Source organism: Bos grunniens, chromosome 7, assembly GCF_055505025.1.
Source record: "Bos grunniens cultivar Pamir isolate PY7600 chromosome 7, Bosgru_T2T1.0, whole genome shotgun sequence".
Lineage (NCBI taxonomy): Eukaryota > Metazoa > Chordata > Mammalia > Artiodactyla > Bovidae > Bos > Bos grunniens.
The window spans coordinates 65989458-66014368 of record NC_141171.1 but is presented as its reverse complement, the minus strand read 5'-3'; the positions used below and the strand labels follow the sequence as shown (position 1 = coordinate 66014368).

General features: G+C 41.6%; 1 protein-coding gene across 7 annotated transcripts; it reads right to left on the bottom strand.

The window, feature by feature from the left end:
• Positions 1-1754: 1754 nt before the first annotated feature.
• Positions 1755-20685, bottom strand: CNOT8 (CCR4-NOT transcription complex subunit 8). Of its 7 annotated transcripts, none has more exons than XM_086412617.1 (7): positions 20369-20685; positions 12659-12840; positions 11341-11534; positions 7709-7870; positions 6857-7001; positions 4924-5034; positions 1755-3282 (listed from the first exon to the last, which is right to left on the bottom strand). In XM_086412617.1, the coding sequence occupies exons 2-7, from the start codon at positions 12773-12775 to the stop codon at positions 3133-3135; spliced, it is 879 nt and encodes a 292-aa protein (XP_086268743.1). In that variant the 5' UTR covers positions 12776-12840; positions 20369-20685; the 3' UTR covers positions 1755-3132. The 7 variants fall into 7 exon arrangements, with proteins under 7 accessions (XP_086268743.1, XP_086268744.1, XP_086268742.1 ...); XM_086412618.1 differs by having other exon boundaries at positions 20519-20685; XM_086412616.1 differs by lacking the exon at positions 20369-20685 and adding an exon at positions 20197-20305.
• Between the last annotated feature and the right edge of the window lie 4226 nt (positions 20686-24911).

Sequence of the window (24911 nt, the reverse complement as noted above, 5' to 3'; positions counted from 1 at the left end):
TACATCAATATCCTATACTTTACAGTTCACAAATTATATTTTTGTGATTTACTATCTGGCAGCACAGGAAGATTATAAACTCCAATGAGGATAGATTGTTTTCCATTTCCTACTTTATCCCTAGCATGTACTTACAATGTCTAGTATCTACTAAGTGCATAATTCAGACTTATCCACTGAATAAGCTGGAAAACTGAAAAAATGCTCATTAATAACTTGGACTTAAAAGGATTCTAAACAGCTCTTTCATACTAGCCCTGGCTGACAACCAAGGCTTGTGAGTGGCAGTCAACCTTACTGCCTTAGCAGACCACAGAAATTCAATAGCTGGGATTACAATAGCCCCTCTACCCCCAGCCATAATTTCACTTTCCACAGTTTCAGTTACCCCCAGTCAACAGAGTCCAAAAATATTAGATGGGAAATTCCAGGAATAAACAATTCATAAGTTAAACTATGGCCATTCTGAGTAGCATGATGAAATCTCACAGCCCTCCCAATCCATCCCACCAAAACGTGAATCCTTTTGTCCAGCATATCCACACTGCATACACTACCTACCCATGAGTATATGAAGATTACAAATCATACATTATAGGGCTCAGTACTACTCATGGTTTCAGGCACCCACTGTGGGTCTTAAAACATTTCCCCCACAGATAAGGGGGACTGTATGTGGGGGGCGCTGAATCACACCCAAGTTAGTATTCTCTTGGATATTCTGCAGGACCATCCCTTTCTGAGGATAACTACTGACAGCCCTACACACACTCCTATATACAAAGTGAAGTTCTTTCCAGTTCTACTAGACCTGTGCCCCTTCTTTAGCACTTTAAATATAAAGTTATCTCTATGCAATGAGTACATCCCCACTCAACACTGAGATCCTCAACCCTTCATCTCAACATTTCTCCTGACATGTCAGTAAGCCTGTTCTTAACTGTGGCAAAGATAAATGCCTATTTTACACTTGATCTTAGTCAAAATGCCGAGAAGTGACTAAATGCCTATTTTAATCCAAATTTTTTAGGACATCTATGTAGGGCTCATAGTCACCAGCATGCCAAACCACCTTGATTCAGAACCACTGACCTAAGCTGCTTTACCACAAATCTTACAACAATAAGTATATATTGCAGTCAAAATTCTAGCTCTGCTCCTATACCTGACTTATTGTGTCCAACTGTTTGCAACCCCATGGACGGTAGCCCGCCAGGCTCTTCTGTCCATGGGATTTCCTAGGCAAGAATACTGGAATGCGTTGCCATTCCCTACTCCAGAGAATGGTCCCCACCCAGGGATTGAACTAGCGTCTCTTATGTCTCCCACACTGGCAGGCAGATTCTTTATCACTAGAGCCACTTGGGAGACTTATTACAACCCCATATTGTTGGGCCAAAAGAAAGGACTGGAAACAAAGTCCTGAACCAAATCTAGAACTTCAATTTGTCTAAAAGTCCAGTAATTAATAAGTGAATCCACCACATATAATGGAGTAGCACCAGGAAACAGAATTAAAACCGATTTCCAAGTAAGGCCCAATAATCAGCAGAGCATATGAAGTAAAGAGACAATTCCGTTTACACAGTTGCTCATTAAGAGCTTTCTACGAAAAAAAAAAAAAAAAAGAGCTTTCTACAGATTGAGACATTTTGTATGTAAGCCAACTTGTGGAAAATGGAGGCAAATTGCATCCATGTCAACAACCATCTTCTAGAGCCAGCAATCCAGAGCTTTGAAAGACCAAATCTTCATGCCAGTGGTTAAAAAGAAATCTTTATTTTACAAAATTAAAAACATAAATAATATTTACAAGCATCTTAAATACCAGCTTATAATACTTGACATTTTTTAATCATTTCAAATTGAGTTTTCCATAAGCTTTTAAAATGCAAGACTATTCATCCACTTCAGTGAGTTACCAGTTTTCATTTCCACTATTCCAAAGGAGTTTTTGGTTTTTGAAATTGTCCATACTGTAGTCATTCAGGAAAAAAAAAAAAAAAACAGCATACTTTTTAAATGACTAGTTAAAAAAAATTTCACAATCCTGAGCTTCCTTACCCCAGTTGTGCATGGGATATTACTCCAAGAGAACCCTATAAACCCAATTCCTTACTGCCCTGTTTACATGTAACCACTGTGACTTTTTTAAGACTCACCTTCCTTGTACTCACATTAATCCATGTCCCTAACTTCTCAGTTTGCTGAAAAGGAAAAGCACAGAAAACAGAGAAGAACAGGTGGGAGAAGAGACACAACCATCTGAAATTACATTACTGAAAATATAACAGACTACGACCCAAAACCTGCTCTCAGTAATTTCCAAGATATTTTATGAAATGAAAACTTAAAATGATTTCAAATGATGCATATGTCACAGCAAATCTCAGTGGCACAATGGAACAGATTTGAAGACATTTAAGTGGTTAACTTAATACCCATTCTGGAGTTCCTTGTACATAATGTGGAGACAGATGCAGTAAACAGATGCAGTAGAAATTTGTTTTTAAGGAACGTTTTCATTATCTGGGCTTCATATTTCATATTTCTAATTCATTTCCACATAATAATACATAAGACCAGCAAAGTGTGAGGAAAGCAAATGTCCTCGAGAAAAGTCAAAATAAACGAAAGGAAAGAAAGGAAAAGGCTCAACATCTATAACCCACTTCACAAGCCCATCGCTTGGTTCCACTTTTGCTCGAAGCCCTCAGCTCAGCTGAGGTTCACAGCAAGAAGTCTTCATCCTCAGAGATTAGCAACAAATTTAAAAGAAAAAGAATGACAACAGGTAAGAGTTATATACATTTTACTAGTTTGTTTCCGACTTGTCCTGGATTTTAAAAGGTGTCAAAGGAGCCATGGATGCTGGTGGCAGGAGGTAACTGGAGAATAGAGGCTTAGGGATGAGGAATAGGGAAGACGTTACAAATGCAGAGCAAACTTCTTCTGGATCTAAAATAAAGTCATCTTTTGTCTTCAGTAAAACAAAAGTCTGTCTGTAAACACAGATGGTAGGTACAGTTTGCTCACAAAAGGCGTCTTCTCTTGGGGAGGAAGGTCAGTGTACACGGTCAGCACAGGAAGCACCACTTGGGACCGGGCCCAGCCTGCAGAGCCTCACCGCCATCACTGCTGCATGTTGTTGATGATCGCCAGGATGCTCATCTTCTCCTGGGCAGAGTCCACATCCTCATTCTGCTTCTGGGCCACTCCCGTGCCTAGGCCATAGAGCCGCCCACAGTACTTGGCATCGTCAATACTGTCCTCAAAAAACAACTGCAGAACAGGACAGAGAACCCCTGGTGAGAACCATGCCAAGAGTCATGCCAAGAAGCAGGCCAAGCCGCAACACTATCACATCAGCACCTCCCAGCTTTCTTAAGGCCTTGATCATCTAGCCAACTAGAAGCTAACTTCATAAAGAGAGGCTCCAAACCTCTCCTATGCATAGTCTTTTTATGTTCCTTTCTCTCTATATAGGTTCCCCTTTCAAAACAGACTTCTACTGATACTTTCCATGAGTTTTCACTGCCAGGGTCCCTCTGCTGCTGTTGCTGCTTTTAGTACAACGGCCTCTATCGCATCCCTGCTCTTTTAACAGGTAGCGCAAGAGTTAAGAGCTTGAGCTCTAGCCTCAGACTGACTCACTGTGGTGAAGTCACTTCAACACTCCTTAAGGCACTGATTCCCGTCCATAAAGTGGGTAATACAGTAATATTACGTTACGAAATGGACATGAAGTACACAAAGCAAGGTGTCTCACCCTTCTGGGCACTCCTGGGCAGGAGAACGCTCTGCTGGGGGTTGAGGAGGTGGTCCAGTGTATGGTAGCACTGTGAGATATTCAGCAGCATAACCCCACTCCCCAGGTTAAGATAGCCGAAAATGTCTCCAGACACTGCCAAGGGTGCCCCAGAGGGCAAAACTGGGAGCATGATGTTGCCAGCTTTGTTCTTTCTCAAGATGGCTTTAGCTATTGGGGGTCTTTTATGCTTCCATACAAATTTTAGGATTATTTGTGCTATTTCTGTGAAAAAATACCCCACTGGAATTTTGATCAGGATTACATTCACTCTGTAGACTGCTTTGGGTAGTATGAATTAACAATATTAATTTTTCCAATCCATGAGCCCAGAGTATCTTTCCATTGACTTATGTCTTCTTCAGTTTCTTTTATTAATGTCTCACAGTTTTCAGTGTACAGGTCTTTCACCTCCTTGGTAAAATTTATTCCAAGGTCATTTTATTCTTTTTGATGTAAATGAGGCTGTTTTCATAATTTCTCTTTTTGATAGTTCACTATCAGTGTATAGACACAAAATATTTTTATATTAATTTTTTTAGCCTGCAATTTTACTGGATTCATCTATTAGTTCTGAAAGTTTTTTGATAGAGTCTTTGTGGTTTCCTATATATAGTATGTCATCTGCAAATACTGACAGTTTTCCTCCTTTCTGATATGAATGCCTTGAATTTCTTTTTCTTGCCTAACTGCTCCAGCTAGGACTTCTAAAACCATGTTGAATAAAAGTTGGCGAGAGTGGGTATGTATCCTTGTCTTGTTCCTCATCTTAAAGGAAAAGCTTTCAGCTTTTCACCACTAAGTATGATGTCAGATAGGGACATTTGATAATAGAACTCAGCATAAAATGAGTGGGTGGTTTAACAAATGTGTTCATATTACAGAAATCAGAAGAAAAGCAAATAATTACAAGGATGAGCACTGCAAGGAACACAAAGTACACTTCTAGACTTGAGTATGCTGAGTAACCTCCATTTCAGAATGTTTCTTTGCCTCTCAAATCATAGTGTGTTTAACATATGCACAACAAACACACACACAAAAAACCCCTGCTTTCAAGGTAGCCATCAACTTCCAAGAGAAACTATAGATTTCCAAAAAGCCTTTTGCCTTACCTCTTTCATCCTGAAGAATGCCATTCCCGTCAGCAGTGAGTCTGAGCCTGCCTGGTGCTGCCTTCCAATTCTCTGCAAATCCAGCTGATCAGCAACTTCCTGAAGACCTCCCTGGAGATGGAAGGAAACACATATAATACTACAGACCCAATTTCTCTACTGGAGTCAGCCATGTCTGTCAACTCTGTCTGTCTGCTCTACTGGAGTCAACTATGTCAACTATTTACTTAACAGGCCTCACCCCAGACTATCCCCTTTTTAACCCTCCAAATGATACACTGTCTTATATTCCACCACTTTTCACTCCTTTCTTTTCTATATTAATCTTGTCAGACCTCTGCCACTGAAAGTCCTCACTGGTGGAAAACAAGGTTGGGGAAACAGTAAATGCCAGTGCAAGTCTAGATGGAAGCCTCTTAGATTAGCAATTTTTAGGGGAGAGAGTTCTTAAATTGTTTAGAGCTAAGAACTCTGAGAGTCTCAGTTCAGTTCAGTTCAATCGCTCAGTCAAGTCTCTTTGTGACCCCATGAATCGCAGCACGCCAGGCCTCCCTGTCCATCACAAACTCCCGGAGTTCACTCAGACTCATGTCCATCAGTGATGCCATCCAGCCATCTCATCCTCTGTCGTCCCCTTCTCCTCCTGCCCCCAATCCCTCCCAGCATCAGAGTCTTTTCCAATGAGTCAACTCTTCGCATGAGGTGGCCAAAGTACTGGAGTTTCAGCTTTAGCATCATTCCTTCCAAAGAACACCCAGGGCTGATCTCCTTCAGAATGGACTGGTTGGATCTCCTTGCAGTCCAAGGGACTCTCAAGAGTCTCCTCCAACACCACAGTTTAAAAGCATCAATTCTTCGGCGCTCAGCCTTCTTCACAGTCCAACTCTCACATCCATACATGACTACTGGAAAAACCATAGCCTTGACTAGACAGACCTTTGTTGGCAATGTAATGTCTCTGCTTTTGAATATGCTATCTAGGTTGGTCATAACTTTCCTTCCAAGGAGTAAGCGTCTTTTAATTTCATGGCTACAGTCACCATCTGCAGTGATTTTGGAGCCCCGAAAAATAAAGTCTGACACTGTTTCCACTGTTTCCCCATCTATTTCCCATGAAGTGATGGGACCGGATGCCATGATCTTCGTTTTCTGAATGTTGAGCTTTAAGCCAACTTTTTCACTCTCCACTTTCACTTTCATCAGGAGGCTTTTTAGTTCCTCTTCACTTTCTGCCATAAGGGTGGTGTCATCTGCATATCTGAGGTTATTGATATTTCTCCCGGCAATCTTGATTCCAGCTTGTGCTTCTTCCAGCCCAGCGTTTCTCATGATGTACTCTGCATATAAGTTAAATAAGCAGGGTGACAATATACAGCCTTGACGTACTCCTTTTCCTATTTGGAACCAGTCTGTTGTTCCATGTCCAGTTCTAACTGTTGCTTCCTGACCTGCATATAGGTTTCTCAAGAGGCAGGTCAGGTGGTCTGGTATTCCCATCTCTTGAAGAATTTTCCACAGTTTATTGTGATCCACACAGTCAAAGGCTTTGGCATAATCAACAAAGCACAAATAGATGTTTTTCTGGAACTCTCTTGCTTTTTCTGAGAGTCTGGTACACTGCAAACCCTATCCCTGACAAATTGTACACATACCTCACGTCTCCAACTGTTTCACTAGGTTCGTGGGCCCTAAGCAAGGAATGCCTGCCTTATGGTGAGAGAAATAGAAGGCTCCATTCATGCCCAGGTCAAAGACAGTTACCACACAAATTCCTGTGCCAATCAACTCTACATACACCCTGTCTAGCACCAGACTGGCACCCAGTAGGATTTCAAGGACATGTGCTCAACAAACTGCAATAAAGCAAAGTGACAAGTCTACATTTTTATCTTTCTTGTTGTTGTTACTATATATTAAGAAAAATACTGTGTACCTTAAGATTTTTACAGCTCTTCATCAGGTATTTGACATCATAAATGGATGGGAAGAAAAGATTCAGAATATGAAAGAATTCATGTTCTTCTTCTGGCAAACGAGAATCTGTAAGCAACTTTACCATGTAGCCGAAATCATAGCCACTGTAAGGAGAGAATGAGGCAGTAAGGTAAAAGAGTTATCAGCAGTTATCAGACCCCAGCATTCAACTGCCTATTTCTCAGAGTTTATGGTGCTACCTCATGTTAGGAACTTCAGTTTCCAAAGGACTACAGTTTATCCTATACTCTGAATTTTCCATTAAATGACAACCTAACAGATTAATATGGGATATATGTAAGTGAACCCAAGGGTTTATCAATGTGGGTTTTACACATCAAAAATTTAAAAGCAGTGAAAGGAAGAGAGTTTCTTAGTGGTCTAGCGGTTAGCAGCTTTCACTGTGGCCTGGGTTCAATCCCTGGTCAGGGACTGAGATCCCACAAGCAATGCAGTGTGGCAGGAAAAAAAAAAAAAACACCTCTCAAGGAGGATGTGGTTTTTGAGTACCCAGGAAATCCCAGGTCAGCCATTTAAATGACAAGAAAAGGTGACCAAGTCTTCTATCCTTCCCACCCTCCATCTTTTCACTTGGCATATACTCCCTGACAGCCACGGGATACAGCCTAATACTGTGTGAAATAAACCAGTATGAGCTCCAAAGTGTGTTTTGAAAAACTGAAATGTGAGCAACAGTTATCATTTCAACTTTATAACTGCTAGTGAACAACGAGAGTGCCAAGAGGACTGCAAAGTAATGTAAGAATTCGACTGCCTGCTCCCAAAGCAAAGGAGAAACACTGAGACCGACCTGTGAAAGGAGAGCCATTTGACGTTGTCACAGAGAACCACCCCGGATGTCATGAGCAGCTCTGCAAAGTGCAGTGTGTCGATCCCTTCCTCTTCATGCTTCTGAAACTGCAGTCCTGAGTTAGCGAGGAGATCTATGGAATCCTGGGAGTACATGTCCTCTCTAAAAAAAAGGCATTCATTTCTTAGCTCCTAGCATAGTAAAAGAAGGAGTGGACAACAATATTACCATCACTATATAAATCACAGAACAAGTATTCTTGAATTGCTTTCATACTTTAAGAATAAATCAATTCATTCCTTCCAGTATTCTAGCAAACAAAGTAATCTTATCTGTAACAGAAAGAAAAATGGGATTTTCCCCTGCAAAATAAGTGTATTCATTATGAAAGATCCACATTTTCTCATTTAAAGAAAAACAGAGTCAATCAATGCAAAAATTTAAAAATAACAGAAAGTGGAAAAAATAACTTTATTATAATGCTACCACATAGAAATGACTGTTTTAAATCTTTCATCTCAGTTTGGTTGGTTGGTTGGTTTAGTCGCTAAGTCGTGTCTGACTCTTGCGACCCCACAGACTGTAGCCTGCCAGGCTCCTCTGTCCATAGGATTCTCCAGGCAAGAATACGGGAGTGGGTTGCCATTTCCTTCTCCAGGGGATCTTCCCGACCCAGGAATCAAACCTGGGTCTCCTGCATTACAGGCAGATTCTTTACCAACTGAGCTATGAGGGAAGCTCTCATCTCAGTTTACATACCCTGTTTTCTCTACCCACAGACACACCTCCACCCCTATATCTACATATCACAGACTATCTTTCCAGACCAACACTCACAGATATAACACATTCTTTATGGCTCTGAAATAGTATTCCACTGTAAAGATCTATTAATCTAAACACAGGAATATTTATAATACCACATAACACAAATGAAGGTTTGTGTTTTCCTCCTTTTCCACTAGATTTCACTGCTTGCCTTTTGTTTTTCACATAAACTTAGGACAGAACACTAGAAAGCAAAACACCACAATCTCAATTTTTTCCGCTAAACTGAAACCAATGTTGAATCACAATCTTGTTCTTACTAAAATACACACTATTTTAAATACAAACACCAATCATGCAATGAATATAACCCTTATTTTTCCTGTGTACTAAATTGTCGTCACTGTACAAATAACAGGCTTTGGCTATGGACTCAAAAACTACAGTTAAAGGAAAGATCCAGATCATCTCCTAAAATTATTCTCTGAACCTCAAAGAAAGCTCCAAAACAAATGAACAATAATCAAAAAATTATTCCTGACCTATCAGATGCTCCTGGTCCCAATTAAACAAAGCAGTTTTCAAGAACTGGGGCCCAATAGGAAATACACTAACACCACCTCATTTAATGAGCAAAAAACAATGATCTCCCCAAAATTTCCCCTTAAAAATTACATCCTCCTCAGAAACTTCAAAGAAGAACTATGGCATGATCCAGCAATGCCACTTCTAGGTATACATACAAAGGACAGAAAGTCAGTATCTCAAGGTGATAGATACCTGCACATCCATGTTCACAGCACCACTATTCAAAACAGCCAAGAGGTGCCGACAACCCAAATGCCCATCAGTGGATGAACAGATGAACAATATACAGCACATACATACAGCGGACTGTTACTCAGCTAAGGGAGGCAATTCTGCCACATATGACAACATGGATGGCCCTTAAGGACATTTGTTGTTGTTCAGTCGCTAAGTTGTGTCCAACTCTGCAACCCCACGGACTGGAGCACATAAGGCTTCCCTGTCCTTCACTATCTCCCGGAGTTTGCTCAGATTCATATCCATTGAGTCATTGATGCTATCTAACCATCTCATCCTCTGCCGCCCTCTTCTCCTTTTGCCTTCAATCTTTCCCAGCATCAGGGTCTTTTCCAATGAGTCGGCTCTTCACATCAGGTGGCCAAAGTACTGGAGCTTCAGCTTCAGCATCAGTCCTTCCAATGAATATTCAGGGTTGATTTCCTTTAGGATTGACTGGTTTGATCTCCTTGCTGTCCAAGGGACTCTCAAGAGTCTTCTCCAGCACCATTATGCTAAGTAAAATAAGCCAGTCACAAAAAGACAAATACTGTATGATTCCACTTATATGAAATATCTAAACTAGTCAAATTCATAGAAACAAAGGAGAATGATGGTTACCAAGAGCTGGGGGAAAGGAAAAAGGTGAGCTGTTGTTCAATGGATACAGTTTCAGATTTGCGAGATGAAAAAGTTCTGGAGGTGTGCTTCACCACAACACAAACACACTTAACATTACTCAACTGTATACTTAATTATGGTTAAGATGGTAAATTTCATGTTGTGTGGTTTTTACCACAGCTTTTTTCTAAAGTGCATAAAAATTTGCCCACTATCAGATAGGCTTCAGTTTCAATTACCCTTGATTAGCATACCCACTATACTTCATTTCTATTATGAAAGATAGTAATAACACTATTTACAGATAAGGAAACTGAATTATAGAAGGTAAAGTAACAGACCCAAATTTACCCGGCTAAGAAATGGCAGAACTGCAATTAGAACCCTGATCTCCTAACTGGGGAACTGATTTCCCTTTTACATTTTAAACAGCCCTACTAAGATATAATTCACGCACTAAACAATGCCCTCATGTAAAGTATGCAATTCACTAGTATATTCACAGAGTTGTATAACCACTATCAATCACGTGCCACCTCATCACCTCTAAAAGAAAGCCCCTACCCATTAAGCACTCACTCCCCATTACCTCCCCGCTATCCACCCTGGACAATTACTTCTCTATTTTCTAAAGGACCTATTTTGGTCATTTCAAATAAACAGAATCATAGGATATGTGATCTTTCGTGTCTGGCTTCTTTCCCTTAGTATGATGCTTTCAAAGCTCGTGCATGTATATGTCAGTACTTTATCTCTCTGGACAGTCCAGTAACGTTCCATGGCATGGAGATACCATATACAGCCATTCCTCAGATCACAGACATTCGGACTGTTTCTACATCGTGGCCTTTATGAATAATGCTGCTGTGAACACTCACAAGTTTTTACACTGATGTATGATTTCATCTTTTAGGTGCAATTGCTGGGTCATACGGTAACACCATGTTTCACCTTTTGAGAAACTGCCTGTTTTCCAAAGAGGCTGTACCATTTTATGTTTCCAATAGCAATATATGAGAGTTCTAATCTCTCCACACCCTCATCAACATTTGCTATTATGTCTTCTTGATTATAGCTGCCTAGTGGGTATGAAGTAGTTTACTATCTCATGGTTTTGATTTGCATTTCTCTAATGACTAAGGATGGTGGCCATCTTTTCACAAGCTTATTGGCCATCTTTAAATCTTCTTTGGAGAAATATATATTCAAATCTTATGCCTATTTTTAACTGAGCTTTTTATTGTCAACTTGTAAGAGTTCTTTAAGGGAGGCTTTTTTTCCTGATATTTGTTACTCCATCTTCTGATTGACTACTCTGTCCACCCCCTACTTGGGTTTGAGGGAAACAAAACTTAAAACTAATAAAATCAGTTAAAGTCACAGTCTGCACAAATGTAGAAAGTCTAAGAATAACACTGAGAAGTGTCTCAGACACTTACGTAAGGTTGAATTTGAAGTTGAACTGCCAGGTGTTGATTCCAGAAGGATATTCTCCCTTTTCATTTGTGAATGTAAGGCCCAGCTGGATGATTTTTAAAAGGTCAACATTGCACCGTAAAAGCTGATACTGGTAATCTATGGAACTACGAAATTCACCAATGGGTCGTACCACAACACCTGGAAATTCTGTGTCCTAGGAAAGGAAAAAGTCTCCCGTCATAAGGTTCCACAAAACACTGGATGCTGACTTATCATTTATAAAAAAATTTTTATTTCCATTTATAAAAGCTATACAACAAACCCCAAGCTCAGGCACAAAAATTCACCTTAAAATACTGATTTCATTAATCTGCAGAAGGAGCACTAGAATCATGAAGCTTTACACAACAACTTGGAGATCTAAGCAGAATGCGAACAGAAGTAGTTGACTAACTCTGGGTCTATTAAGAACATTCTCAGTTTGGGAATTCCCTGGTGGTACAATGGTTAGGACTCAGCACTTTCACTGGCTGGCAAACTAAGATCCTACAAGACAGGCAGGGTGGCAAAAAAAAACCACCATTCTAGGTTCATATACAATTAACTAGGAACAGTCAAGGTTGAGAACAGAACTCTATGAATAAACACAAATACAGGAACATGAGACAGCCATTAAAAAACAATTATAAGAGCCACACTTGGCTTAAAGTAAAAAGCCTGGAACAAGATCAGAGAGAGAGTTCTGAATACCAGCCTGAAGACCTAATGCTATACTCTCCACAGCAGGAGTCACAAACTCCAGGCAGTTAAAGTAAAGGAGTAAAGCACACAGAATATGAAAAGGGTTATAGGTAATGGAGACTGGAGCAAACTAAAGAGTACGCGCCTCCTCTCAAAGAGGGCCTCGACCTCACTAGGACACATGTCTCCCTCCATCTACTCAACACTGGACAGGAACATGGACCCTATGGTGCCCATTTTTTCCAGAGATACCAGAAACCTGGAATTTGAGTAAGATCTCTTGACTTTTAAATGCTGCCAACTACTTTTTAAAAAGTGCTTTAACACTGTCAAAGTCACCGTACCTGTGGAACACATGTGTCCTATGCGCTGAGACAACTTCTATTTAAAGACAGAGTAACATCATCAATAATCTAAGATCCTGGAGGTTACATCCTTCTCAGACACAGGCTACCCTGATGTTTCATAAAAGCAACATAACCTGCCAGCATGTTCAATTTACCATGGCTTTAGTGCAATCATTTCTTTCAAAATCTCATATTAAATATTCCCTAAGTCCGTTTCAGAAGGTGAGTCAAAGAGAGTAGAGCTCCTTACCATGGCAATATAACTGTAACTGAGCACAATTTCTCGGATCTTCCTCATCTCTTCTTCCAGATTACTGGCCCAGACTTCACAGATGACCTGGCTGTTCTCCACAAGTGCCGCAGGCATCCTGAAGAAACTTGAAGGGGCTTTCGGCAGACTACGTTGGAGGGCAAATCAATGGCTGATCTGATCTACATTCAAAAGCATATTTTGAAATCACATTAATTTACACACTGGCATTAAGATGTTAACAAAACAAAGACATCAAAACAATACCATCACGTCGTCAGCTTAAACTATTAAGACTATGGTATTTATTCTCCCATTTATATAATGGAGAGACACACACAAACACATACTTTGGCTCCGTTCCTCAGTTCTTCAACTTGAAGAAAATAAATAAAATTACTTAAACATGAAAACACTTTTGCCTAAGCTGCCCTTTAGCACAGAAATGAAGCTATTACCCTAATCCAGTTTTTGAGCCCTCTCCAGACTAACTGAAGACTAAAATAATCCCCTGTGAATACAAAAATGTTCTTACACAAGACTTTCACATCACTCTGATCACTCTGCACACAGACCAAATCATGGAAACGTTTCTAAAGGAATCACTTCAGGAAGTTTAAATGTACCAGGATCTCTGAAAGCCTTAAAGAATGTGGACCTGAACTCTTACGCTGAAGTCTTAACACTGTGTGATGAATATGGGCGTGGGAATAGCCACTCCAATACCCAAAAAAGGAAACTATTTTTCCCCATCAAAAAAAGTAAAATACAACCAGAGGCAAATAGATCAAGAAGTGAGAGAATTAATTAATTAAGTTGTAAAAACCAATCCCAAGGGCTAATTTGAACAACTACAATGAAAATTAGAATTTGAGTTATTAATGTCTACTTTTCACCATATAATATTGTAAGAAGCTAAGCACCAATTCAACAATAAAAACAGAGAAGATAGAGGTAATAATAATTCAACCAGAAGCAACATGATTTACAACGTATATTCTGGGAGGAAACGGGGGAGGCAACAAGATAAACTCAACCTGGTTCAGTTTTAAGAGTAATGCTACTACTATAGCAATGATGTGCCTGGTTATAAAATGACAAAAAGGAGCTTATCATAAGGGTATTTACTTAAAAAGCAACCCCACACACGGATCCTCAACACAATATAAGAGTAGGCTCCACTGAATATATTCAAGGGAAAATTCCTAGAAAGAGTAAAATGAATCTTTGCTTGCAAGATGCTGTTGTTATTTAGTCGCCAAGTCATGCCCGACTCTGTGACCTCATGGACTGCCACACACCAGGCTTCCCTGTCCTTCACTATCTTCCAGAGTTTGCTCAGATTCATGACCACTGAGTCAGTGATGTGATCTAACCATCTTATCTTCTGCTGCCCCCTTCTCCTTTTGCCTTCAATCTTTCCCAGCATCAGAGTCTTTCTTTTCCAATGAATCAGCTCTTCGCTTCACATAGCCAAAGTATTGGTGCTTCAGCTTCACCATACTGGAGCTTCAGCTTCACCATCAGTCCTTCCAATGAACACCCAGGACTGATCTCCTTTAGGACTGACTGGTTGGATCTCCTTGCAGTCCAAGGGACTCTCAAGAGTCTTCTCCAGCACCACAATTCAAAAGCATCAATTCTTCAGTGCTCAGCCTTCTTTATGGTTCAACTTTCACATCCATACATAACTACAGCTAGGCAGATGAGTAGCTACAGTCATGTAGCTATGACTATATCAACACCATAGCTAGACAGATGCAAAACTAAGAATCTGGATCAAAACAAAATTGGCATTCCCACGTACTATCATTTCTCTGAGACACTTCTGAGAAACCATCTGTTACCAACCTCTGAAGATTCCACTTATTCAAGTTACTCCATACTTTGACAGATGCTTCTCTGAAATTAATAGTAGATTTTCTGTAATCACTCTGAAACTTAAATAGACTCTGTGGTAGGTTCCTAACAAATATGGGTGAATGCTTCTTAAAGGCAGAATTCATTTCTTCTCATTTTTGTTCTACACACAATAGGCAATTTAAAGGCGTGCAAATGAACTAATTAAGAACATCGGAAAATGGCAGAAGGTCAAACTGAGTGTGGAGTAAATTCCAATATCTGACCATAATTAAGAAAATGCTGGGGGAATTTTCTGGTGGACTAGTGGTTAGGACTCAGCACTCTCACTGCAAGGGGCCCAGGTTTGATCCCAGGTCAAGGAACTAAGATCCCACAAGCCATGCAACATGGCCAAAAGAAAGAAATAAAGAAAATGCTGGGGCCCAAAACCTTAGATTCTAAACCATGCTTAATATGTTCCCCTGCAATAGGGCATAAAACCATTTCTATGCCCATTAATGTTATATCAGTACCCCTTCATACACTTCCTTTTTGGTGTCACATCAAACATAACCATAAAACTACTTTAGGGGAAGCGGGTATCCCTAGTGAGACATTTACATAAAAACAAAACAACAAAAGCAATTCAAGCAAAAAAAGGTCTTTGTCCTCCAAGCAGCAAATATCAGGTTTAAAAAGAGGACAATTAGATTATTTAAACCCTTAGAACAAGGTTCCGGAGCTAAGAAGCTCTAATGTCAAAGCATTAGTTGCTTAGTCTCAGTTGTATCCAACTCTTTGTGATTCCATGGACTGTAGCCCGCCAGGCTCCTCTTGTCCATGGAATTCTCCAGGCAAGAACACTGAAGTGGGCAGCCATCCCCTCCTCCAAGGAATCTTCCTAACCCTAGGATCGAACTCAGGTCTCCTGCATTGCAGGCCGATTCTTAATGTTTTATCAAAAGAACTCAGGGAACAATCTGAAGAGGTTCCCTGAGTTCCCTGGTCAAACAAAATATGATCTGAATATCTTTATGGATAATTACTACAATGTATTATGACTTCTCAGATAGAGATTTAAATCCAGAGTTCATAATGGGGCTTCCTTGGTGGCTCAGTGGTAAATAATCTGCCTGCCAATGTAGGAGACACAGGTTCGATCCCTGGTCAGGGAAGATCCCACATGCCGCGGAGCAACTAAACCCACGCACAACTATTGAGCCTGTGCCCTAGAGCCCATCTCCGCAACAAAAGAAGGCACCACAAGAGAAACCCTAGCACCACAACTAGAGAGAAGCCCCCGCCCAGCCCCAACAATGAAAAATCAGCACAGCCAAGACTAAATGAATAAATTTTTTAAGAGTTCACAATGAGCTAAGAAAATACATTTCATTGGGCACCATTAGAGAATGAGAGTGAATGGACTTTTTTTTAAAATATGTATCCTGTCTTTCCTATATAAACTATAACCCCAAATAACCAAACAGTTGAAGGAAAGTTTCTCTTTAGAGGTTGTATAGCTAAAAATAAATACAGAGTGATAGACTATCACCATTTTGTAACTCCTAACGAATTTAAAATGGCACCCCACTCCAGTACTCTTGCCTGGAAAATCTCATGGATGGAGGAGCCTGGTAGGCTGTAGTCCATGGGGTCGCTAAGAGTCGGACACAACTGAGCAACTTCACTTTCACTTTTCACTTTCATGCACTGGAGAAGGAAATGGCAACCCACTCCAGTGTTCTTGCCTGGAGAATCCCAGGAACAGGGGAGCCTGGTGGGCTGCCATCTATGGGGTCGCACAGAGTTGGACACGACTGAAGCGACTTAGCAGCAGCAGTAGCAGCAGCAGCAACAAATTTAAACATCTGGCATTTATATGGAATATCTAGAAAGGGCAAAAAAAATCTATCAAGACAAAAAAGATTACACAGTAGAATGGGACTGACAGTTATATACATGGGAATGAGGTTTATCTTATTGAGGAGACAGAAATGTTCCCAAACTCCGGAACAATGATTATTGCACATCTCAAAAAATTTACTAAAAAAAAAAAAAATCACTGAATTTTACATGAAAATGGGTGTTTTTACCGTATGTAAATTACATCTCAATAAAGATGTTAAATAATCACTATGGCTGTAATCATCACAAAAACAGACCACCAGGTATTATGTGCCTCAAATACAAAACACATCACCACAATGAAATTGTCTTGCAAAAAAAATGTAACTTGAATCTGGCCAAGTCTCTATATTTAACTACTAATATACAGAAAATAAGGACACAGGAACATGTTAAATGACACCAGAGAAACTCAACCAACAAAATCCAGAAACTTCTACAGGAAACTAGAGAATCCAGCTTTTTCAAAAAATAAATTACAAGAAATAAAGGTAAAAGACTCAGGATATCTATCAATCAAACAAAACATACAGACCTTAGTTAAACTCTGCTCTAAACAACTCATAGGAAAAAAAATTCTAACATTTTTGAGACAAGTAGAAGTCTGAACTGGAGAAGGAAATGGCAACCCACTCCAGTATTCTTGCCTGGATAATCCCAGGGACAGAGGAGCCTGGTGGGCTGTTGTCTATGGGGTTGCACAGAGTCGGACACCAGTGAAGCGACGTAGCAGCAGCAGCAGCAGAAGTCTGAACAATGTCTGACTTTTTTTGGTTTCAAGGTTTTCTTTACTCCCCTTCCTTTTTTTTTTTTTGGTGTTACATAGCAGTTAATAGTGTTTTTTTAAAAGTTCTCACGTTTTAGAGATAATGCAAAATAGTTGTAAGTGACTGGACATAAAATGTGGGATTTGCTTCAAAGTAACAGTGAAGAAAACTCACAACAACTTTTACAGTACTATCATTCTCTACAGGCTTCCCTGGTGGCTCAGCAGTTAAGAATCCACCCACCAATTCAGGAGACTCAGGTTTAATCCCTGCGATCCCCCAGTGAAGGAAACAGCAACCTACTTCAGTATTCTTGCCTGGGAAATCCCAAGGACAAGGAGCCTGGAGGGCTACATTCCTGGGGTCGCAAAGAGTTGGAGATGACTTAGCAACTAAACAATTTTTCTCTATATTTTACAGATAAGAAAACTGAAATTCAAAGACATTAACTTTAAAAGGTAGTATCATGACTTCCATTTCCAAGAAAACTCTTTTTATAATATAGGGACTGGGGATTAAGAGGAGTACAAACTATTATAAAATAAGTTATAACAATATATTGTACACAAGGAATATATATAGCCAATATTTTATAGTAACTATAAATGGAGTACAACACTTAAAAATTGTGAATCACTGTTATACACCTGTAACATATAACTTTGTACTTTTTTACTTCTTTTTAAAAGCTAACCATTGTTAGATGTGTGCGGGTATACTCAGTCATGTCTGACTCTTTCGACTCCATGGTTGTAGCCCATGAGGCTCCTCTGTCCATGAGATTTTCCAGGTAAGAACAATGGAGTGGGTTACCATTCCCTTCTCCAGGGGATCTTCCTGACCTAGGGACTGAACCCAAGTCTCCTGCATCTCCTGCACTGGTAGGCAGATTTTTCACCACTGAGCCAGCTGGAAAGTATGTATAATCACTGTTACAGTACTGACAAACAAGAAGTCAAAACCACACCACTGGCAAAATATTTAAGACATGCTTCCACCAAACCCTTATCTAGGAAAACTATGCAGAAACAAACAATAGCTTGGGAGCAGCAAAATGTAGTGCCACTCAAAAACTGAAAAGGAACATTACACACATTTAATTTAGCATAAATTTCTACTGTCAGCCGAAAACGACAGAAATAATGATGATAATAATAAATAAAGCTAAAAATTCTGCCTGCCACTTTCCACTCAGTGAGCACAAGCTCCAGTATGAGCCTAAAATGGGGATCAATAAACATACTTTTTCTCTCAGTGCCAACACAGCACAGTACAGGGCACCTCATAGTGTAGAATGACTCTATGCCATCCAACTGTGTGTATCTGTTCAACACAGCCCCTAAAGGTAACCTAATTACTTTACCTGGATTACAACCAAAGAAACTGTAATACGTTTCAAAACTGAAGGAGAAGACTTCTCTATGGAGTAGTGTTAAGAATCCATCTGCCGATGCAGGGGACACAGGTCTGATCCTTGATCCAGGAAGCTTCCACATGCTGCGGAGCAACACTGTGCCGCAACTGCTGAAGCCCGCTGGCTAGAGCCTGTGCTCCGCAAGAGACGCTCACACACCCCAGCTAGAGTCGCCCCCAGTCTCCGCTACTAGAGAGAAAGCCTCCGTAGCAACAGATCCAGCAGAGCCAAAACTAATAAATAAATTATCTTTTTTAAAAAAATGAAGGCGAAACAACTGTGCTAGATTTACTGAGAAACACAATGGCCATTTCCAATTCTGCACTTGCCTAAGGAATTTTTAATGATAATTTTGGTTACATACGAGGTTTGCCCCTCAGGCTGACTTGAAAACCTGACTCCCACAGAAGCTACTCCACTCTATATGAAAGCAAAATACAAGCCCTGATACCTGTTGTTTGCCAGTACTAGACTGTGTAAGGCCACTCAGGAGTTCCTGAGGTGTCTGCCCTGTGCTCATCTGTAGAACAAATTGAGCAGATCGCCCCTCAATGATCTACAGGGTAACTTCTCCAAAACAAAGCTCCTACTAACTCAGAAAAGCTCTGAAGAGCAACTCAAGAAAAAGTCAACAAAACGCTTTCTCTGCAAGCAATCCAGAGAACCAGACCTTGCTTGGGAAAAGCAGTTTTGGTTTTCCTGGGTGTGTTTTGTTTGAGGCTGTGTGTGCAGTTCAGTGCAAGGAAACAATAAAGAAGACTTCCCCATTCTAGCAGACAGGACAAAGGCTTTGCAACGCAAGGCTAAGAAGGAAAAGGAAGTAAGCAGCACTTCAGAAAAAACGGCAGCCTCCTGGAGAGGGGTTCTCCCTATCCCGGCCGCGGGGGCCGCCGTCCTCCGCCCCCGCCAAACAGTGTCCCAAGATCCCACCCTGGACCGAACCGCAGTTCAACCAGTTTTGTGGCCCGGGCCTGTGAGCTGGCTCCTCCAGAAAGAACAGCTCTAGTTCAGAAAGCCACCGAACAGCAAGGAAAAGTTGTGAGGCCGCAAGAACCAAGGGGAAGGCGCGGGAGGTTCCAAACTCAGGTCCCCTGCCTTACACCTTCTTCCTTCATCCTTCTCTCCTGTTCTGGATCACTTTCCCACTGCAAACCACCCTCACCCCTCTGCTCCTAACCCCATTTCTTTTTTTTTTTTTTTTGTAAAATAAAGATATTTAAATTACACCCCTTAGGGCCAAAGAGACCTAAGTTCGAAGCGAGGACGCGAAGGAGCTATGGGGCTTTGCCTGTTGCTTAACCTCTCTCCTACCTCAGTTTTCCCTTCTTTTAAAATGGGTTTAATGATGGCATACATCTCGGAGGACTGCGGTAGGGGTTAAAAGATGAAGCACATAAGGTGCTCTTCAAGCTCCGGTACACAGCACTAGAATATTACTGTCTTGTGCTAGTGGTGGTTATTACGGCTACTGTTTTATTTGATGGGCCTCTTTCTCTTCTCATACCCTTTCCCTCACGCACGCTCCCCCTCCCTTTCCTCCCGCAGGCCCCTGATGGCCTCCCACACTCTCTCATCTGATCCTCCTCCCTGATAAGCCTGGACCCGCTTACCCTGACAGGCAAAGCCCGCAAAGCGCGGTCAGACGGGCTGGCGGGAGGACTTCCCGGGAGCGGCGACTGTGGCCCTTGACCTGGTGTTCTCCTCCCCCTGCCCCGGATCGGGTCCTAGAACCGAGCGGCCCAGTGAGATGGGCGCCCCCGGGCCCAGAGCGGCTTTACGCACCTCCTCCAAACAACCTGGCCGCACCGCTCTATCCAGCCGATCCGCCCGACTCGCCTGCTCCTTTCGCGTCCCTCCTAGCGCGCGCGCGCCTGACTCCGCCTGCCCCTCCCTTTCTGCGCGCCCCGGCGATCCTGTGCGTGTTCGCCCAACCTGTGGCCTCGCGGGAGCGTCGCGCGGGCGCGCAAACGGCGGGGCGGGGCGACCTCGAACGACGCACGAGGAATACAGGCCCCTCCGGCCTTCGCGCGGTTAGTTGTGCTGGTTCATTTCATAAACACCACTGCTCCTCCATCTCGGTTCGCCTTCCGCGCACGCTCAAGAGAAGGGGCGTGGCCTAGGGCTAGCCTCCTCCCAGCGGTGGGCGTGGCCTAGCTAGACTAAAGGCCGAGGGAAGGGCTTGGTGTGTCTGACTCAATCTTCACAATTACGACGTCTGGGTTCTTTCTCCTTTCTCTAAAGGACCATTAAAATCGGCGGCAGCAGACTTTTAGGGAGTTTTGCTGGGGGGCGGGGGGAAGGAGGGGTTGTCCTGACCCCTTCCTATTATACTAATGCGGCCCTCTGGACACTTCACTTACAAGACATCTCCCTTACGACTTCCTTTCTGACAAACAATTGGTTGGGAGTGGGGCAGCAACTCCAAATAAAGTCTAGGTGACATCCACCAAGGCCCGCTCCCCACCTCCCCTCCTCAGAGAGCAGAGCCGGCACCGCTACCATAGCAACTAGCCCTAGGGTCTGTTCGAATTACAAAGAAGACGCGGCCTTGGTTGAGGAGGCACAGGGCGAATGCTGGTGCGCTCCCGCTTTCCGAGAAGCTCCGAGACGTGTCGGATGATAAGCGAACTCGCCAGATCTTCGTTGTGAGAGCAGTGAGGTCCAGGCCTAGCTTAGGTTCTTTCAAAGCCCGCACCTGCCCTCTGATTATCCGTGAATCTTGTTTGAAAAGAGAGCTCTTTGCCAACTCCTGTTCTGGGCAGCTTGACCGAGCTCGGATGCGAGGCTGCCTTGTGTTCTCCGATGGTGGGAGAGAACGCAGAACACTGACTTGCTGAACAGTTAGCAGTTCCAAGCAGCCCTCACAGTCACTCACGCAAAACCTCCCGTCCCTGTGAGAAGGTGCAGGCTCCCCAGAGCATAGTCATCCTCCTTGATGTCTTCCCTTGAAGGAGCTGTTGGTAAGTGGATAGCAAATTCAACCCCAGGGATGTGAAGGCTCATCCCATTAAAAATGCACTTTCTGAACACTCCTTCCCTTTCCGTCTCCGAAGGAGTATCTGTCTCCTTATTGATAAGAAGGATATGAAAAACCATCTCACAAGATGTTTGTGTTAATAAATGGAAAAACGCTGCACAAGATATAGAAGTGTATTCAATAAAGCATTGTTTCTGGCCTGTCTCTGTTATCCCTGAAATAGTATTTATTAGCACTGCTGCAGGCTTAACAATCATTCCATTCAGCAATACTGTGATGGAGAAGGCAGACAAGGCACTCCCTTCTCCCTGCCCTGTGAGTTTCTAATATCCTCTTATCCACTCTGTCATAACATTCAGTACAGGGTAGCTCTATCAAGAGCTAGTCACATGAAGAACAGCCTATATTTTCCCCACAGCACTGGGCCTGGTGTGCACTGAAACAATCAAGTAGGAAACATACCCCATCTTCTCTCCTCTCCAACACCCCCAAACCCAAAACTGACTGTTCATTTCTCAGGTTACACAAGTGTAAAACAAACACCCTGATGGCTTATATTTCCAAAGACCTTAAGTGTTTGTTGCAAACAATGGATTTTATGCTGCATTTGCTTATTGCAAAATTAGAACAAATGTGTAAATCACTGATTCTTGATGGGAGGGAAGTCCCAGATGAAGCAACAGTTAGAACTGGACATGGAACAACAGACTGGTTCCAAATAGGAAAAGGAGTACATCAAGGCTGTATATTGTCACCCTGCTTATTTAACTTCTATGCAGAGTACATCATGAGAAACGCTGGACTGGATGAACCACAGCTGGAATCAAGATTGCCAGGAGAAATATCAATAACCTCAGATATGCAGATGACACCACCCTTATGGCAGAAAGTGAAGAGGAACTAAAAAGCCTTTTGATGAAAGTGAAAGAGGAGAGTGAAAAAGTTGGCTTAAAACTCAACATTCAGAAAATGAAGATCATGGCATCCGGTCCCATCACTTCATGGGAAATAGATGGGGAAACAGTGGAAACAGTGTCAGACTTTATTTTTGGGGGCTCCAAAATCACTGCAGATGGTGACTGCAGCCATGAAATTAAAAGACGCTTACTCCTTGGAAGAAAAGTTATGACCAACCTAGATAGCATATTCAAAAGCAGAGACATTACTTTGCCAACAAAGGTCCATCTAGTCAAGGCTATGGTTTTTCCAGTGGTCATGTATGGATGTGAGAGTTGGACTGTGAAGAAGGCTGAGCGCCGAAGAATTGATGCTTTTGAACTGTGGTGTTGGAGAAGACTCTTGAGAGTCCCTTGGACTGCAAGGAGATCCAACCAGTCTATTCTAAAGGAGATCAGCCCTGGGTGTTCTTTGGAAGGAATGATGCTAAAGCTGAAACTCCAGTACTTTGGCCACCTCATGCGAAGAGTTGACTCATTGGAAAAGACTCTGATGCTGGGAGGGATTGAGGGCAGGAGGAGAAGGGGACAACAGAGGATGAGATGACTAAATGGCATCACTGACTCAATGGATGTGAGTTTGAGTGAACTCCAGGAGTTGGTGATGGACAGGGAGGCCTGGCGTGCTGCAATTCATGGGGTCAAAAAGAGTTGGAGACGACTGAGCAACTGAACTGAACTGGAGAAGAATATATTCAATAATATATATCACATTTAAAAGAAAAAAAACTTGCTTTTGAATGGCACACATTATGAATGGTCATTACAGTAAGTAAGACTTAAACATCTTCTGAGCTGGAAGAGTATATAGGTTTTAAAAAACTGAGGAACATTGGTTGTAAAATCAGTTTTCCTTAAGAACAAGACAGGAAAAAAAAAAGAACAAGACAGAATGATTTCCTTAGCCAGCCAAGCCTTTCTGTTATTACTAATGCTCTTGCTCTCCCTTCCTCTCCCTGTTCATGAATGTAACAAACTCATCTTTAGTGTTATAACCAGATTCAAAGATCCCTGTAATTTTTTTGTAATATGACCAGCATTGAGAATCTTTTTTGAACTTCTGCATTGTTCTGTAATGTTCTAGGAGCAATGGGACCCCAAGGCTTCAGAATATCTCTGAAGATTTTAACCAGATGTGTTTATTTGGAGTTTGGGATGAGGGATATATTCCAGAAAAATTGGTAAACATAGCTATAAAAATCTAACTTCCATTAGACCTGGAAGGGGCCTCCAAGATACTCTTATCAAACTTGCTTATATTATAAATGAGGAAATTGAGACCCAGAGAGGCCGAGGTCACAAAACTGGTGAATGACAGTGCCCAGTTTGAGCCCACATCTACCTTCTTTCAAGATCTCAGAACCTGTCCTCCCTTTAAAGGAGATCAGCCAAGGAAGGGACCATCTTATACAACCTTGAAGTAACAAGAAAGCTAAGTGAATCATCAAAGACAGAATGGAGAGAAAAACCAGAAGATCAAAGAAGAGTGTCTCATTCATGCAAACTCTACTGCAAACCTACTATGTGCCAAAGTTATTAGTGCCACGAAGATATATAAAGCTATTTTCTGTCATTCCTACCTCCACTTGTACTAATCCTCCCATCCAGAATTTCCTTCCTTGTCTTGACCACTACTCTGCCTCTTTAAAATAGATAAAAAGAAAATTCTGCATATAGTGATCAATAAATATTTGCATATGGCAGTGATTCTTAGAGCACAGGAAAATAAGACATAGTGAGGAATAACATTAAAGGAGCAAGATAAGGCAGACCTTGGAAGTCAGTAATGTTTGATCAGTGCACAAGACACACTTGAGTGGCCAGGAATATATACATTACACAAGTATCTGGATTATTGAACAAATACTGGTACCTCTAAAAAGAGCAATTATGAAAAAATGAACAAGTTGTACAAGATGTCTTTTCTGAAGAAGCACTGAACATTTACTGAGATTTGTGTTGTGCAGGGAATTAGGAAAAGATGACTAAGATGTGGTCTTTTAACTGGCCAGATAAGGTATGACACATCTAGACAAAGGGACAGCATGCAACCTTAAGAAGAACATAGTAGCTCTTCAAGGTACTAAATGGAACAATCTCTGCATGTGCATGCTAAGTGAAAAAGCAAGGAGCATAACAAGTATATATGGCAAGCTGTTCCTAAAAGGGGGAGACATATATGTTAGTATTTACAGACATAAGCTCTAGATGGAAATACAAAAACATTAGTTCTAGGGGTTGCCTCTTGGGAGAAGTAGAGGACTGGGAAGGATGAAAAAAGACTTGCTTTTCACTGTACACTCTTTTGACCCTTTTGTTTTTTATATCAGGCATACATGCTGCCTAGTAAAAAATAATTTTCAGAAACTTAAAAATAAAAATTCAATTCTTT